The 18,512-nt window shown below is 33.8% G+C and overlaps 1 protein-coding gene across 1 annotated transcript; it reads right to left on the bottom strand.

Annotated features, from left to right (window-relative positions):
• Window positions 1-311: 311 nt before the first annotated feature.
• On the bottom strand, window positions 312-3,474 carry LOC149419882 (uncharacterized). The gene is made up of 5 exons (XM_089637563.1): window positions 3,449-3,474; window positions 3,173-3,357; window positions 2,601-2,819; window positions 1,948-2,431; window positions 312-531 (listed from the first exon to the last, which is right to left on the bottom strand). Exons 1-5 carry the CDS (start codon window positions 3,472-3,474, stop codon window positions 312-314), a joined length of 1,134 nt encoding a protein of 377 aa, XP_089493689.1.
• Window positions 3,475-18,512: the final 15,038 nt, after the last annotated feature.

Below are 18,512 nucleotides of genomic sequence, written 5' to 3'. Positions count from 1 at the left end.
TTCCTCTGAATAATTAAAAGGGTGTCGATTGCCAATGAATTTCTTAGCGTAGGGCTGAGTCTCAACGGATCGCAGCATGACGCTGCTCTACCGGGCACAACACCCTGCCAGGTACGAAGGTCGTCTGCGGACGATTCCGAGTTCCGACGTCGAACTTAAGCTTGGTCAGAGGCGGGGCGCCATCGCGCCGGGACATTTAACCACGTTGCACAGTGCTCGCCTCGTCGGGCTTCGACGGAGGCCCCCGCGGACGGGGGCCGCCTGATAGATGTCACATTGTTTAGAGAGCCTTTCGACTCGCGGAACTCACATCACGTATCACCGCCCGATTTGCCTAGGCGGGATACGGCCTTAGAGGCGTTCAGGCCTAATCCTGTGGATGGTAGCATCGCACCACCGGCCGGTCGACCGAGTGCGTGAACCAAATGTCCAAAACTGCCGTTCCTCTCGTACTGAGCAGTATTACTATCGCAATGATCGGTCGTTGATTCGTTGTAAAGGTTTACTGCTGGGATGTGTGTGTTTGTGCCTCTGCGTTGAGAGAACAAATCTTGGAAATTATAAGCTTAATATTCCTGTTCAAAATGTTAACTACAGAAGAAAATAAAAATACAGGTGTTTTCTAAAATTTTTATTGCAAATGAAAAAAACATTCATTTATAAAAATACATATTATTGTTCAGTCTTTATTTTATTTTCTACCTTATAAATATATTGTATTGTAATATTATCCTAAAACAGGATCTCCCTAGTTCTACATTGTTCGACTGTAACAAATTCTGTTCAATACAAATGAATGAAACATAAGTTAAATGTTTATAACATTTTAATACACAACAACATAATTTGTTATTATTATAAATTGTTTGTAAAACATTATCCGTTATCAGTCTATGCTCTAAATTTAAGATTAATAAATTCACAATGAATAATATTTTTTGTTTACTGTCCTTATTTCAAGTTATTTAAAATGTTATTTGGTTATCTAGTTTGAACACTGTTCGTCTGTAACAAATTCTGTTCAATACAAATGAATGAAACATAAGTTAAATGTTTATAACATATTAAATAATTAATACACAACAACATAATTTGTAATTATTATTATTGTTTGTAAAACATTATCCGTTATCAGTCTATGCTCTAAATTTAAGATTAATAAATTCACAATTTAAGATTAATAAATTCACAAAACGTACTTAAATAAAATAGAACAATTACAAATCCGTTTCCTAAAATTGATATCAGGCAAAAAAAAAAATCAATTATGTGTAGGCGATTATAAAAAAATGTTTTCTTTGTGTAATGTGCTCTCTATACATAGTAGGATAGATTACCAACTAACGCTAGATGAATTCTGGAATACAGAATTCAAAAAACCTGTAAACCATAACTACCCTACTAGGCATAGAGAAGCACAAATGTTTATTATTAAAATATCGCAAAATGTATACGGAGATAGAACAAAAAGACATAAAATTCCGGAATTGTTTAACTCATTACCAGAAGATATTAAAAATGAGACATGTCATTCAAAAATAAAAACGAAAATTAGATCGTTCTACCTCCGTCAAACATAAAAACAATTAATATTGTGGTACCAAGATATCAAGTTGAAATTAAATATATTGTTATAAGCTAATAAATAGAAAAACTGAGAGATTTCTTACAATTAAACTGATTGATCAGTTTTGTAAGATCTAAGTAAGAGAAAATAATGTACAAATAAAAAAAACTGAATAAACACATATAAAAAAAAAAAAACAATGAATAATATTTTTTGTTTACTGTCCTTATTTCAAGTTATTTGGTTATGTAGTTTGAACACAGGGAAATGGTTACATTCATACAATAATCCACCCCAAAGAGGGAATTCCTGAGTCTCCAGAGGAAGTGGTTGTTACTTGATTTTGAGCAGAAGCAAAAGCTGAACAACGTCTATTTTACCCTTGCAATTTTTTAATTATTAATTTTAAATGTTCTTTTTGAAGCTCGATCAGCTCTTGCTCCTGCCTGATCCGCTCTTGCTCCAGCCTGTTCAGCTCTTGCTTCTGCTCAAATTCAAGTACGAAGCACTTCCTCTGGAGACTCACGAATTCCCTCTTTTCTTCCATGAGTAGGCGTCCTACTTCAGACGTCCTACTTTGCGGGCTCGCACCAGAAACTGGCCGCTTAACACCGGACAGTGGCCGCTTCACACGCGACACTGGCTGCCGTACCGTCAAGGCGGGGTGCCTGGGGGTGCGAAGCAGCGGGACGCTCCACTTATCCCACGGGATAAGGTCTGAGGCGGCAGGCTCTGGAGCAGGAGTCTCCGGAGTGGAAGTCTCTGGAGCGGGGGCCTCTGGAGCGGGGGCCTCTGGAGCGGGGTGCTCATGCACCGCAGCACTGGATGTGGAGAGCTGGTTGTCGATTTCATCATTCATATTTACTGGAAAAAATAATAACAAGAATTGAAAGATTGTTTAAAGGCATTAACTTTTCCAACTTTTAAATGCTCAGAATTAAAATTGTTTGTACTATTTGTCGCTAATATACGCATCTGTTGATTTTGAAATATGCAATGTAAATGGTTTACCGTTATAGTATGGCAATCTTACCTATGAATGATGAATCGCTGTCTATATTGTTGTTGGTCCCTTCGACACTCAGGTAGATCATTTCCAGAACGGTGGTCTCCATTGTGTCGAATGGAGCTGCGGTGCTTGGCCCTCCACCAGTCTGGTACGAATCCCTCCTGTTGAGAGCGCCCTTCTTTCTCACCAACCGCTTCAGACTGTCATACTTGTTCCTCAGAGTTTTCGAAGATCTGAAGGCAACTGTTACAACTCATTACAACAATTGAACAGCTCAAATCATAAATTACTTTGTCATAATTCATAAGAACCAAACTGAGAAAATATTTGTGTCTAATCATTAGAGATAATAGAAAACAGAAAAGTGAACAGTGAAACATTATTAGAGTCGGTTGTATCTAGGAATTGAATTCAATTCATTGGGTTTTACTCGATTATTTTGTGACTGAACATTCGAACTTAATTTTATGGGTTTTGGACGACATGAAAGCTAACAATGAACTACGATTTACGATGACAGTTAGGAACCGAGTTTATGCGGTGACGTTTGTCCACGTCTTGGCGTTAATATAAATAATTTGTAATATATGATGTACCTGATGAGGAAGAGTTGTATTTTTTCTCTATTTGCTCCCAGGCCGCATTCTTCTGCTTCCACATAACGGCGTCACTGTTTTTATTCTCCAGGACGTGCTTCCATTGGTAAACAATGTTAACCAGATTTTCGCACTCGTCTCTGGAGAAATTCACAGCACGCTCCCTTACTTCTTTATTGTTCATCCTGAAAAATAAGAAACAATGTATTAATTCGACACGAATCAATCTAAAATGACCTGATAATCAACATAACATAACCAAAAAAATTCACTTACTTTGCGTTGCTTGTTGACGCTAGCATTCCATAGAAATTGCGGCAAAACATGACAGCTGATGACAGCCGTGGCAGTAGATAGAGAAACTGCAAACATTTTGCGATGTTGCCAGACTATTTCGAGTGTTATCTATCCGGAAGTTCGAAACAATGGTGAAAAGGTCGCCGTTGAATAACGAAGTTATTCTGAACTTTAAAGCCAGTCAACGGATAGCTATTCAGATATTTAGCCCGACATAGTGAAATAGCCCCTAAGTATTTTGGGGTCTAATTATTATGCATTTCATTACATCCGATAATCTACACAATTTTTATTTTGAATTGGGGTAAGTTTTATCGCCAAGGGAAGTTGAGGAAGTGGAAGGTGAGGAATTACCTGGATATTCAGATCTGGTCACCAAATACGGCTAGTTTTTTCAAGGAACGTTTAAATTCTGAACCTGGATATTCAGATCTGGTCACCAAATACGGCAAGTCATTTCAAGGAACGTTTAAATTCTGAACCTGGATATTCAGATCTGGTCACCAAATACGGCTAGTCATTTCAAGCAACGTTTAAATTCTGAATTAATTAATCAATTACGAAAAAGCGTGGGGTTAAGAATATTTTTTTAAATTATAGTTGTAATTTATTGTCGAGGTTTTAAAAAATTTGCGATGTTTTAAATAAAATTTAATAATTATTATGTAAACAGCAATCTGGCAGCATTCATTTGCAGGTGGTCGATCCAATGCAGTCATGACGTTTGTGTGAGTGCTTTCCTTTGTGTGAGTGTGTTGCGCAGCAGTTTTATATGAACCGTTTTTTGATTCATCAGGATTGTTTTTAAAACTATACATTCTTTGTACCTTCAAATTAGTGGAAATAAACTTAAGTGTGTCAAGCTGCTCGTTATGTTCCGGTAATTCTGGAAGGCTTTTAACATAAGCAATAATATTCATAAATCACATTCCGCGAAGTTGTAAATAACTAAATTTATTAAAAAATATACGTTGTAGGATAGCCTAGTAAGTAACATTTTAACAGAGCACTTACGGTGATTTAAAAAACAACGGCGCTTTCAAATAATCCAATTATTATTATTGATAAGTACCTAAGTGAGGAAAATTGTTTTTAAAAGTGCTCAGAATTATTGGACTTCGATTATAAATTCAGGAAACCTACTTATTAGTTTCTTAGTTTCAAAATTAGACTATTTAATACGTGAAACGCGTAAGAGGTGAAACCAGAGCATTCCAGAGGTGAAACAATTTAGATACAAAAATAAAACTGATGTGTACAATACAAGAAGACAATCAGTGATTCGCATACGAAAAATGTGAATAATCATTATTGTTAAATAAAATATTTATTTTCTGGTACTGGATTATGTAATACGGGCTTCGTTCGCAGCGACACGCGGTTGATTTGCGACGTTGCTTTCAAATTTTGACAAAGGATAAAACAGTGGTGACATGTGGTGAAAATATGTTTAATTAATTTTTTATTAAAAAAAAACGTTACCGGACAGCAAAGTGCACATAACATTTTTTACTCCAAATGTGCTAAGGAATAGCTGGTTAAAGTTTGTCGGGTTAGTGCCGATACACCCTGTATATATAATATTAAAAAGAGAGACACACCACGCTATGTATTTGTATTTAAAAGTTTACGTCTATACGCCCACGAAAATTTTGAAATAATTTTATGAAACAACATTTAGCGCTTGAAAATGTTTTATCAAAGTTTGAAAATTTTAAAAGCAAAACGAAAAACTTGAAAAAAAAAAAGTGAAATTACAAACAATAACTTTTTATATACTTAATAATGTGAGATTATGCGATGAAAATCATCGGTAAGCGACTTTAAAACTTTGTCCATGTTGGCGTTCAAAATTTTAACATTTTTAATTGTATTTATCGATTTTGTATCTGCTTTCAAAGACAGTATTTTATTTTGAAATACGTTCGAAAATAGAGAATTTATTTGAAATTGAACGTACATAATGCTAAAATATTTCCCGCGCAGTAAGCATTTTGACAGTTTGCTTAAGAGAAATGCATTGCAAAATTTCAGAGGCTACAGTGGTGAAATTCAAAGCAAATTCTAGTTCTAGAGAAATAATCACAAACCGAAATTATTATTTTTAATTAGGTATATTTAAAATTGCCTCGTCTAATCGAAACAAGAATACCTGTGTCAAGTGCACGCGCACGCCATCACATGTCATGGTGAGCTCGCTAGAAAGTAAGAGAAGCGTTACTGTTGAAAATAAGTTTCATAACCATTCCATTGCGTCGTTTATTATTTGTGCTTTTGTCATCTAAATTTCTATGTCCGCGCGAAAATTTGTCACAACGACAAAAAGCATTTCATTTTATTACATTGTAAAGAAAATCGGGGTAGGTACGTACCGGCAGAAAATCAGGGTAGATAGGTACGTTCTTATTTTATTTGAATGTGTTCCATTTTTTAAAAGTGCAATAAACCATAGCAATTGTTTGACAGATAATTTACGGGGGGAAAACAGAAGATTAGAAGAAAAAACAGTATTAAAATAGTGGGTTAAGATTGGTAGTTGAATGAAGCATATGTCGTGTGTAATTTGGGGAAAAAACAAGCAAATATCGTTTTAATTAGAAGAACCGCTTACTATAATTATTACCACGCAACAATATCACGCTTCCTTGTACTTGAAAAATCGCGGAAAATGATAATAATTTACTCACTGAATGATTATGATTTCATAAAATTTGAAAGTTATACGCAGGTACGCAATTATTTCTGTTTTCAATGAGTATAACTAACTATCACGCCTTTTCCCGGCAGACTTTAGACGCGCTTCTTACGATTATTGCTCAAAAGGACAAAATATTATACTATAAAATTGACAATGTACATCTATAACTAACTATATTTACACCTATTCTGTATTGTGTATATATTTATGCCTTGAATTGAAGCACGCACTAAAACTTAAATTTAAAAAAAAAGTATGTCCGAGCAGAGCTTGAACCTGAACTTTCATACTTGATCGTGTAAGTGGGTAGGTATATAGCATCAATATGACTTGGTTGGTTGAAGGTAAGAAAGCCCGAACTTTTATGAAACTAGCAATTCGTAAATTAGTCCTGGATCGATCATGAACTTCCATGAGGATGATTGAGAACTGTCGTTCAGGTATAGGTTTTTTGGCGCTGTTGGCATGATTTCGATAACGCACCCCTTACAATAGGGTGACGTTATAACCGGTACAGTTAAATGTTATTTATTTTTGTTTACTTTATGTCTTAATTTATTCGTTTTATTTCCTTTCTAAAATCGCAGGTGTACGAACATGGTGAAAAATTTTCAATTGCACAATCGCGCAGTTCGAAATTATTCTCAGTTACCTTCAATAAATTATCGATTTAAGATTTATTTTTTTACTAATTTTGACGCTTGGGGCCCTTGTTTTGCATTAACCCCACACAGGAGGAAAATGCTTTCCCTCGGGCCTATACCATCTTTGGGGATGCTGTATGGAGCGTCTTTTTTAGGAAAGAGAGGTGAGGAAGTTTTGGGAAGGGAAAAGGTATGAGGGGTGCGTTGGAATCTAGGGATCAGTTTGTCCAGGAGTGACGGACGAATGATCTATCCTTCCCACTGCATCGCAAGGTAATGGGTCAAGAGATACCAATTGGAGAGATCAAAGGGATCTTTGATTTGAAAAAAAAAATGATCTCCCTAAACCAGCCTTTCCCGATATAGCACGCCATGCAGGTGGCTTGCAGGCGCATTCTGAAGACACCTCACCCGATGAACCCAGGCACCCTTGCTAAAACACCAAACGTAGCGAACCACTCGGGGTGACCTATGGCAGAGGTGTTGGTTACCCAATAAATGGTTGCCCCGGTTCCGGTACTGTTTTATCTACTCGGCTTTTCAGATTTTGAATTATTTAGTTACTATTACTAAATTCCTAAAACATTTAGTGAGACGTGAGTCCGTCTATTATGTAGAATAACTTATTATTAATAACAGATGAGCATTGTCTGAGATGCTTTTACTGTGCTTTTTACTATGAACTCGCAAAATTTCAAAATCTCATGAAAACAGTCCCCTTCATCTTGTTTTGAAGATCAAGTGTGCAAAATTTCATCAACCTCGGAATAAAACTGTAGATTTGTATAAAATCAAATCCGCGCCGCCCGCCTGTCCGCCCGCCTGTCCGCCCGTAACAAACAGATCATAAACAGATGCTCTTCTTTATACATATATTAGAGATGGTGGGGTAACCTAGCGATACTGAGAGAATCGGGTTGAAGTTCTTCTATTTTAATTTTTAATAAGTTTTTTGTTCTCTTTGTCTGCAGACAAAGCTCTAACTAATCGTGCTAATAATTCGCAACGAGAAAAGCATTTAGGAATTTAGTGTGAGTCCGTCTAGATAATATCACAATTATAATAACATATGAGCATTGTCTGAGATGCTCATCATAATACATCTAAAATAATGTCGAACTAAAATCACCTCAGGAGATTTCACCTCATCTAACGACAAGCGTTTCACAGTGTCATTGTGAGCCATGATGTGAGCTTCTCTGTAATTTCACAACCGCCTTGTGTCAATACTAGATATAATAATAACATGTTGGTACACAGTGCACTTTTGCCATAATACTGATGACCAACTCTCTTTTATTGAATGCCAGTAAATATCGAATATTCTTTGAAAGGCCACTATTCGGCTAAGGTGACTTGTGTTTTCTTGTCCGAGAACTTAAACAAGCATTTATCATTACTTAGAAAATGAATGCGTTAACGAGAGAGTACGCAACCTACTGGCTGTACCATTTTACTAGGAAAACACTTATAAATATTTATAGTTTTCATAATGTGTTAGAGTAATCAACATTGAAATCTAGAGTTAACTAGGTACTGTTAAATATTTCGTAACACCCCGAGCATCGGAGTTTCATGTTTTGACCCGGAAAAGCTGTATTTGCCACACTTGCAAAACGATTATATCTTAACAAAATGAAAAATTTTCATCAAAATGAATATTCAACAAGCCTTTAAAAAGTGATATAGAGTCATTAAAAGTGATGAAACAAAAACTAGGTTTAATAATTACCAATATAACCTGTTTAGCCTAGTTTTCGTTTCATCACTTTTCATGAATTTATATCACTTTTTTGAGGTCACCGTTCATTACACATCCAGCCGGAATAATATCTTTATCATCAAATCTTTGATTATATAAATGTCAAATATAAGTAAATATGATAAAAATAAAAAATAAATAAAAGTAAATATAAAAAAATAAATAAAAGTAAATAAAATAAAGTAAATATGATAAAATATAAGTAAAAATGCTAAATGAGGCAGATATTGAAATGCTTTTACTATAAATGTATTGATCCTTTCTATAACTCACTTGCTGAAACTTTATAAACTATTGTACATAATGTTTTTCTCTTTACTTTTTATAATAACTATAAACAAAAAAAAACTTTTCTACTAATGTATATTATACTTTAGGTACTTGAAATATAGTAATCGTTTTATATTACCCACACTCAGGCAGTGCCTTAGTGGGTTTTCATTTCTTTTGTATACTATTTGGTATTATATATTGTGTTATTATATACTATCTATTAATATGTATAATATGTGTAAAGAAATGAAAATAAATAAAGTAATAAAAAAAAAAAAAAAAGGAATTTATTTTTTTTATTTTTATAGTGAATACCTCACAAGAGTCCCAACTGCTCCCGTCTGGAGCCAGTGAGACTATGGCATCCCCAATTGGGGGATGTTGTGAGGATGAAGGTAAGTGGGGAAGGGAAAGAGGAAGGTGGGGAAGTACCTGGCTATTCAGATCTAGTCACTAAACACGGCTAAAGCCATTTGGAGCAACGTTTCAATTCTGAATGGTGGTCTTACACCAGGGCGATACTGGTAGTATCTTCCACTCTGGAACGTGCCGCAAATATACTATATATTATTTTAATTAATTAATTGTGAAATAACACAAATCAATCAAATAAAATTTATTTGCGCACGCCGGGTTCGAACCCGCGACCTTCGGAATGGCAGTCCAATGCGTTACCACTGGACTATGCCGGCCGTCAATAATTCTAATTTAGAATTACTGCATACTTTCCATATTAATAATATTTTAGAAAAAAATGGGCAACTAAAATATTAAACCAATTAATTAGATCGTGTCTACGGTTTTTCCTAACGTATTACTTAGTATGTATTATTGTGACAATTATACCACGGTTTCAAGCTACAATTCTGTTATAAAAAGATTACACACCATTGATAACTCTTTTTCTTTGTTGGCTGATGTTTTAATATGCCTTTATTGAAGTATAAAGCTGTGGGTAGTACTAAAACATTTTAGCAGTAGCATATTTCAACGAGGTCACTGCATAACGGTTTTTTTATTGTTTCTTCATTTACTTTGTACCAACGTATATTATGTTTTTCTTTTGTCTTTGTTTACTTAAATACTTATAATTTTTATTATCTTTCTTCTTTCTATGTTTAAATAAACATGCATTACCGTCAATAACTACCAGTGTTACCAACTCAACTACTTCAAAATATGCTAGAGTGATGGGAAAAATATGCCAGAAATATGCTAAATTCCTTTAAAAAATGCCAAAAAAAGCCAACATAAATTTAACTTAGTATTTGTTGAGAAATAGAGTGATGGGAAAAATATGCCAGAAAAGTGCTAAATTACTTTAAAAAATTCAAAAAAAAAGCCAACATAAATTTAATTTAGAAATAAAATCAGTGAAATAAAATATCAATATCTTCATCTTCTTCTTCTTTATTAACAGCAGCTGAAGTGGAAGGCTGAGAGACGGAGTCGTAACTTTTTTTGGACCCAATGCAGCGTAGTAACTTCGTCAGGAACAGTGTAAGAATAAAAGCACTTTCCTGCTCTCTTTGGGCCAAATCTCACCTACAAAATGGCATTCAGGGTTCTCACCGCCAAACGATTTCGGAGTTTTGTTTTGACCAGACTCATTTGGCTAAATACACGTTCAATGTCCGCATTTGAATGCGGCAATGATAAAATAGACATTGCAAACTGACATAAATCACCGAATGGGGTTATTATTAGCTGCATCTTTATATTGCATGACTTCATTCCAAAACTCTACAGTGGAAGTCAAGGATTCCCATTTAATGTGAACTATGTTTCTCCATTGAGACACCAGTTTTTCAATCGATATCATTTTTGTTAGTTAAAAAAATTGGTTTTTATTATTTTCATGTTACTGTAAAAATAAGCCAAATAAATATGCTATATGCTAAAAGCATAATAGTTATGCTAAACATGGAGGAATTATGCCAAATTTAGCATATATTATGCTAACTTGGCAACACTGATAACTACCATGTGCGTATAAATAAATAAATCACTTACCTACAGTATCATAATCGTCATTATCAATAATGCTAATTTCAGTTATACATGCGGTTCAATGAATCTCATTTTCAAAATTGGAACTGATTGTGTAAATAATTCAGACAATATAAAAACAACATTTTTACAGAAAGTTATTTTAATTAGTCTTTTTCAAAAATGAAACTTATTTACGAGTCTGTGCTAGAATTATTAAAAAACTCGTTAGAAAATTGCAATGTAATGGTCTAAGCGCAATGCTGTTACTAAGCAATATTGAATGTCATTATGAGAATCAGAGTGAAGAAACTGAGTATAATTTATTACCGAATTAGATGAGAAGTGAATCTAATTCATCTAATTACTTTCTGCGTAATATTTTCGAATTTTAAATCATACTTAACTGTCGGAGAATAAAAGTTTTCTCGTAACTTTTCAAAAGCTCAAGCTAGTCATGTTTAATAATTTCAAATCACACCTATTACGAAACAGAACAATTTCTTTGTAAAATTGTAAGTAATTGTAATTATATATAAGCGCACTTGAAGTGAAACAACTCAAAACTGCGCTATATAAATGTTATGTTATTATTATTATTATTGAAATTGAATTAAATATAGAATAACAATAATAATCATTTCGACAAAACGTACCTACATCATACATAATATAAACACAACACCAAACGACCGAGTATGTTTATTTTTAGTGTTCAGAATTGAAAAGTCTGCATACTGCAAATTTTCAAATTTCATTGGAAAAAAATGTTAAATAGTTGCCTTCCAGTAGAGGTCAGTTAGTTGCCCGAATTCGCAATTTTAATTTCGTAATAGTACTTCACGAGCACACGCTAGTATGCACGTGTACACGAAGAAAAATTAGTAGGTATTGCAATTTTTTTTATATCTCGCTATATTTTTTCATATTTATATAAGTTTGGTGGATTTATCGCAGGAGACCGTTTTTGTGTAGTGAATTTGTATTTGGCAATCTTGAAGGGACGCCACAATATTGACGGTCAACACCTTGCCATGCAAGACTCTTATCAATGGCCAAGATAATTGTTTGTTCTCAATAGGCAATAATTTATCTTGCTTTCCATCACCTTTATGCAGCCTTTACACTATACGCCAACTTGCTGTACGGCGCGAAGAGGTATTCGGTAGGTTATAGTTGTATGGAGGTATAGTTGCGCACATGTAATTAGTCCATCCACTCTCCCCCTTCTCTTTTAGTTGCGGTTTGCTCTACTCCGCCTTCAGAAATGGCTGATTGTAACGCGTCATGGTCTCATCATATTTTATTGTAAAACAGTCTCCTATTTAAAATAAACATTTCAAAGAATTTTATTTGTCTTTTCGCGAACTTACTCTTACAGGGTTCTAACAAAAGAATGAATGAAAAACGTATATTTTTATATAAGTGGTGTATACAGGAAAGTGTGTCCCTTATTTTCTAACAGTCAACTATTTAATTTCGACATATTTGTATTCATGTCGTAAAGCATAATCTTTTATTTATTGGTGTTTAATCGAGACATTTACAGAGAATAAATTCATTAAATCACAATAAGTACTAGACAGCTGCCTGTTTTATGGTGACCAATGGAATACCGTAAGAAGTGTAAATATGTGGATTATATTAATTAGTGAAAATACCAATAATGTGAAGAAATGGATAGGTTTTTCGTATTCCCCTTGATGTTATTTGCCAAATTGTGTTCGAAATATTAAAATCCAGCAAATGTTGGGTTTTTTATCATTGCGACCATGAATAGCTATTTTAAACCTGCTCCTGAAAGGAATAGTATCGTAATAACTGTATTACATTACATTAAGTCAGGTCTTGTCAAGAGTTATAATAACAAAAGAGTAGAGGAGATGTACCGACTACGGAATAGCTTAGGAAACAATCTTATTAATTACAATTAAATCATTTTATAAACGTAGTTATTTATCATAAAATTTTATCGAAATATTAAAAAAGTGTTAATTTAAAACATAAAAAACGTAAAACAACAGAGTATATCAATTTTCAAAAAGTGCTCCTATCCAAGCGATGACCGTAAAAATCCTATTCTATAGGCCACTTCAACCGAATGAGCGCTGGACATTAACTCTGAGAAGGACCTGGCAGACGATCTGAAAGGTCATCTCCAGAAGTCATAAAATATCTCATCCGCCACCCGAATTAAATCGATGCCAAAATTTGGATATGAGTTCCCTCTTCACGAATATATCATTCTGCCGACATAACATTGAGGAAAACCCTCTGGCAGACATGATAATTCGAGCAAAAAAATGCCTTTCTCCCCACTAACACTGTCAACTTATCTAATTAATATACGGGTTCACCGCAGATATTATGAAGATTCAAACGACGACAAAACATCAATAAGAAAACGAAAAAAACGCGTGACAAAGCACGCGAATGGCAGTGACATATGCATTCTTGATTGTGATTTATGTTTATTTATTTATTTTATTTTATCCAATTTGTACAACTTCCTTGTGACATGACAGATTGGAGTCTGGGTCATTATAATTGTACCGTTTATACAATGTATTTACAGTGACTAAAACCTTGTAAGTGCGTTGAAGGACATGAAAAACATATCGATCTTTTGATCAACTACATACAAGACGTTTGTGACTCTAGCCACGGGTGAGTTCATGAACAAATCGGTGCGCTCTAAAATAAATGAGGTTATGGCGACGTCCTTGAGAGTGGTACAAATAAATTTATTTGAGCCAGAATCTCATAATAGAGATATGTTACCGTTTAGTACAAGATAAAAATATTTAATCAGGGCAATACCTCTACTGTCTCTCATGAGTTGTAATTAGACATGCCCATGATATAAATATATGGGTATAGCCAGGGGTAATATCCGTAGAGTGCAAAAATTAAAATCTTACAAATTTCTTGTGGACTCTTTCAATGCACAAAATTTACGTTATTTCGTTTCCCAAATGAATGAATTTGACTCCAAAACACTTAAGGCTAGTGTGTTATATAATTGCGTTTATGCGTTGTGAATCGAATAAGAATTTTTAATTACAAATTCAAGAACCTTGAATGCTCTGCTTACTAAATCGTTTATGTGTTGATAAAAGTTAGTTTATTGTCATAAATAACCCCAAGATCTTTGATTTGGTTTAAGCGTCGGAAAATAATTTCATTAATTCCTTAATCAAAAACGTAGGGATTCTTTGATTTTGTTTACGAAACGATATTGCAGCTAGGTGTACTGAAGCTTAGGCCGTTTTTTTTGGCCCAGTTTGAGACACGGTCGATATCACGTTGAAGCAGAACGAAGTCAAGAAGGTATTTAATTGAACGATATAGTTTCAAGCATAAATAAACCACGTTTCAAGTGATCTGCAAAAATTAAATAGTGCGAATGAATGACGACTGAACCAATATCGTTATGTTCAAGGTATTTACATTTTTTGACGATTTTTCTTATAGTCCCAGAGTATTATTTCTTCTCTAATGGAAACTATCTATGAAATAGTAAGTATGAAAATAATTATCGAGTTTCGATGTGGGGTTCGATATGAAAAAATGATGGTGTAAAGCTAGCTTTATAGAGGGCGCTTAGCTTAGCTTTTGACAAACACCGCCATCTCATGTTAGGGTCGTATTACGTATTTGGTAAATCTCCTCTAAGTATGATACGGTGTATGAATGAATTTTGTGCCAATATGAATTTGTGTTTCGGTCTATCTTCTCTGCCTACCCCTGTGAGGAAATGGCGTATTGATTAATTATTATATGTATTTTTGATTGAACCATGCTGTCTCAACCATGCTGTGTCACCGCTGGGTTTGCGTGTAATATAACCATTTTTATTTCTATTTGTGTATGAATCAAAAATATTAAATTAAAAGCAAAAAAAATAATCAATGTTGCCAAACTTAACACTTCCATAAAATTAACCCCATTTTCCCCCAAGATCAACAACAGGACCTTTCCCACATACATCTATTGTGTACCTGATGAGATAAACTTATTTTCATTTCTTAACAATAATATTATTTCCAACTACACCCATAGAGCTACAATCAGAGGCGCTACTGCTTACTAATATCTCGTCGAAACTTGTTCCACTATAAGAACGCGATAAGCGGTGCGCTTATAGGGCGGATCCGGTAGTTTTATTAGATCGTTGGAAGAGTTGGAGGTCACTTGGAGGTAAAAAGCGAGACATATATTTTTTTAAATTTTATCTAAATACAATACATCAATGACTCCACCCTGTTTATAAGAATTGACAACCTCAAAACATTATACGAATCAATTCGTAACGCCGACCAACTCAGCTAGTTATTAATACTCGCAGTTAAGGCCCTATAGTACTTAGTCTCGAGGTTTCTTAGCAGTAATTACATAGGTTTTCTGCTTAAACAGACCGCAATTTTTATTTAAATTCTAGTTTTAATAGTATTATTTACCTGTGATATTTGCAGGTGTCATATTTACCTTGGTCAAATCAGTTTACATGTTAAAAATGTTGCATAGTCAATAGTTAGTCGCAACACCGTCAAGAACTTTTACATTTTCCTCCATACTAGGCTAATTCAACAATAGTATTGTTAAATCCTCCATAGTTCAGTAAATAAAGCTTTACTTCACTCTTTACTTAATATTTGCTCTTCCATAATCGCAGATTTTTGCTTTAAAACTGACCTCATTTACACGAATGACCCACTAACGTTATTCCGCTTCTGAATGCATTTAATTAGACGTGGAATTGATCATTTCGCAGTCTGATGCAGTTGAGTAAATTACATTGTTAACTTACCTTCATAGGTGTCGATCACTGACATTATCATGGGTGTGTTTACACAATCAGTGTGACGTAAACGATAAAATAAAAAATTAACCCCTAAAAAAATTTTTTTTTAACGGATACACCGAATTTCAGAGAAATGCATATACGTAGATGCGCGTGCGCGTGATTGCCATCAAAATTTGATAGAATGCATTGTCGTTAACAACGAGTCAACGGGAAATGGGTTAATTTCCTCTTCCAGGATCGCATTAATTCGCAAAGAAAACAAAATTGAAAAAACACTAAGTAAACGGTTATTTTAAGTTTTGGAAGGAACGCGTCTCATTTTGCCAATAGTGACGATACGAGATACAAGATTGTCAAGATACAGCGTGTTTAATATTGAAATATCCCAACAATTCGGATCCTGCCTAAATTGCCTTATCTCTTGTTTTTATTTTATTTCCCAAGGGTCTTTCGACAAAAACAAGCCCTTCAATTTGAAAACTTGAAGCCCAAGGAAAGAATCAGCCCCAATCAATTTATGTTGAATATTACTGTAAAGAAAATCTCACATAAAAATGTACACATTAAGCCATGGATCACACAGAATGTTATAAGAAAAAGAGATGAGTTACACAAGAACCTAAAAAAATAAGAACCTAAACGATATATACATGTTAAGATACTAAAAAAAAATTGGAACAAACTATTATAGATACAAAAGAAACCAACTAAAAGAAAAAAAAAATAAGATTGTAAACAAAATCCCGGAAAATGTGGCAAATATTACATGAAATAACCAGTCTACAAATCTACCAACGTTTCATACATCCAAGTCCCTAGGACATACGCTGATAGTCCTGACCAAATTTTTCAATATGTCAATATATTTTTCATAAATATAGAATCGTATTCAGCAAAGCAAGCTACGCAATCTGATGAAGCAATACAAATAAACCAACCTCCTGAGCAGGGAAAGAAGATCGAGTTTGAAAAAATCACAACTGATGAAATCGTATACAAAATTTCTTCTCTAAAATCAAATTTATCTTCGGGGGAGGACTTAATTACAACTGATGCAATAAAATATCTGTGTAAAGAACGTATCGTACCTCTAACATACCTGGTCACTCTGCCTATTTTCTCCACAGCTCCCAAAAATCCTATTGTTTTACCAATATACAAGGATGTAAAATGACATAAACAATTATCGACCAATAAGCCTACTCAATAATATTAAAAAATATATATTGGAGAGAATACTAAAAAAACAACTCCTATCCTACTTAGAAGATGATAAAATATTATCGGAAACACATTATGGTTTTAGGGAGAACTTAAGTATTGGTGACGCCATAGAAACTATTACAGATATGATAAAAATTTAGACAGTGGTAAAAAAACATTGCCAATTTACGTAGACTTACAAAAGGCTTTTGATACAATAAATCACAAAATCCTTTTTGCAAAACTTTCAAAAATTGGTATGTTAAATAAAACTCTAAACTTATAAAAAGTTATATGATGGAGCGTTCACAGAGGGTTCAAATTAACAAGAAAAATCAAACCTCTCCTGATCAACCATAGAGTACCGCAAGGAAGCGTACTAGGACCTATATTATTTGTAATATATATGAATTATTTTTGTAATCTGGGAACGGGGGGAAAAAATCATTAGTTTTGATGAGGATAAAGTAATTTTAAAATAATTTAAATTTAAAGTAATTTAAATACCTACAAAGAAGCAAATATATCACTATGTACACGGAGAAAAATGAGAATTGCTGTCTTATTAAAAAATCTCTTCAAATTATTGGTAATCCTGTTAAAAAGGGACTGCAAGTCGCTTCCTGATTAAGTGTTGCTAGAATCATAATAATATGGAACACGTGTTCATCCCCCTGCGTTTGTTTAATAATATATAATGATGATGCAAAAAATTTATGAACACATGTTCTGACATGGTGAAAAACATTGGTGTCGTACTTAAAGTTTATCAGGGTACTTATCAATTTATTCGTTAATGGCCTAAAATCTAGTTTTAACAGGAATGCTAACAATTTGAACAGGTTCTCAATAATTTATCAATATTTTTTATCAGGAAGTTTACCCACACAAATGGTCTACCAAACCAAATAAATAAGTTTTTTTAATTAACAGGGACAATTTATTTATTGAATGTTTAAAACTGTTGAAAAATGTTACTTTAACACAAAGTTTGTATTTTGACCTAACCCCTCAGAAATGTTTGGGAACATGCATGATTCTGAAGAGATTTTTGATGGACAGACCAAGCAAATAATGAATGTTATAAAGCAAACCCTATGGGTATAGTAACAAAATATGATAATAACTCGTTTTCGTTTGAGGTAGTTATTCTGGACCATGAGATTTACAGTTCAGAACTTCACTACTCATAACTTTTTCTGAAAAGGGAGTAGGTACTTACCTAGTACCTAATACCTGCCTAACTCGGTGCCTGCTGCGCTGCACACTGCTGTGGTCACGTGCAGGGCTAATGTATACAAATAATAATAAAATATTTATTTATGTATTCGCAATAATAATTAACCATCCTATAGATTGAATCACTAATGCGTGACGCTCATTAGGAAATAACTATTTCTCAGAAATTTTCACAGTTATGATGAATAAAACATGAAAAATATTGGTTGTTGTTTATTGGAGATCTCGTGTACTTACAGTAACTACCACTAATAGAGACATTTTTAAAAATTCATTTCAATTTTTATTAAATCGGTCGCTCTGGGATTTTTTAAGGTAAGTATTTTGAAATGCGTCGAATCGTAGACTGTAGTCGACGAAAGAAATAGAAAATTTAAATTAAATATCTGATTGCTCAGATCGAATAAAAGGGTTTTTTGTGTCTCTAT

This window comes from Hesperophylax consimilis, chromosome 11 (assembly GCF_061612785.1).
Source record: "Hesperophylax consimilis isolate HC1 chromosome 11, BYU_Hcon_1.0, whole genome shotgun sequence".
Lineage (NCBI taxonomy): Eukaryota > Metazoa > Arthropoda > Insecta > Trichoptera > Limnephilidae > Hesperophylax > Hesperophylax consimilis.
Note: the sequence above shows the minus strand (reverse complement) of the source record. Positions and strands in the feature narration are given on the sequence as shown.

What these genes read in the sequence shown, in the direction of transcription:
- LOC149419882 (XM_089637563.1), bottom strand. Translation starts at nt 3,474, where the DNA reads ATGCTAGCGTCAACAAGCAACGCAAA. An exon ending in GCGTCAACAAGCAACGCAAA is followed by an intron (nt 3,358 to 3,448) that starts GTAAGTGAATTT and finishes CTTATTTTTCAG; the next exon opens with GATGAACAATAAAGAAGTAA. An exon ending in ATAATTAAAAAATTGCAAGG is followed by an intron (nt 532 to 1,947) that starts GTAAAATAGACG and finishes CTCTCAACGCAG; the next exon opens with AGGCACAAACACACACATCC.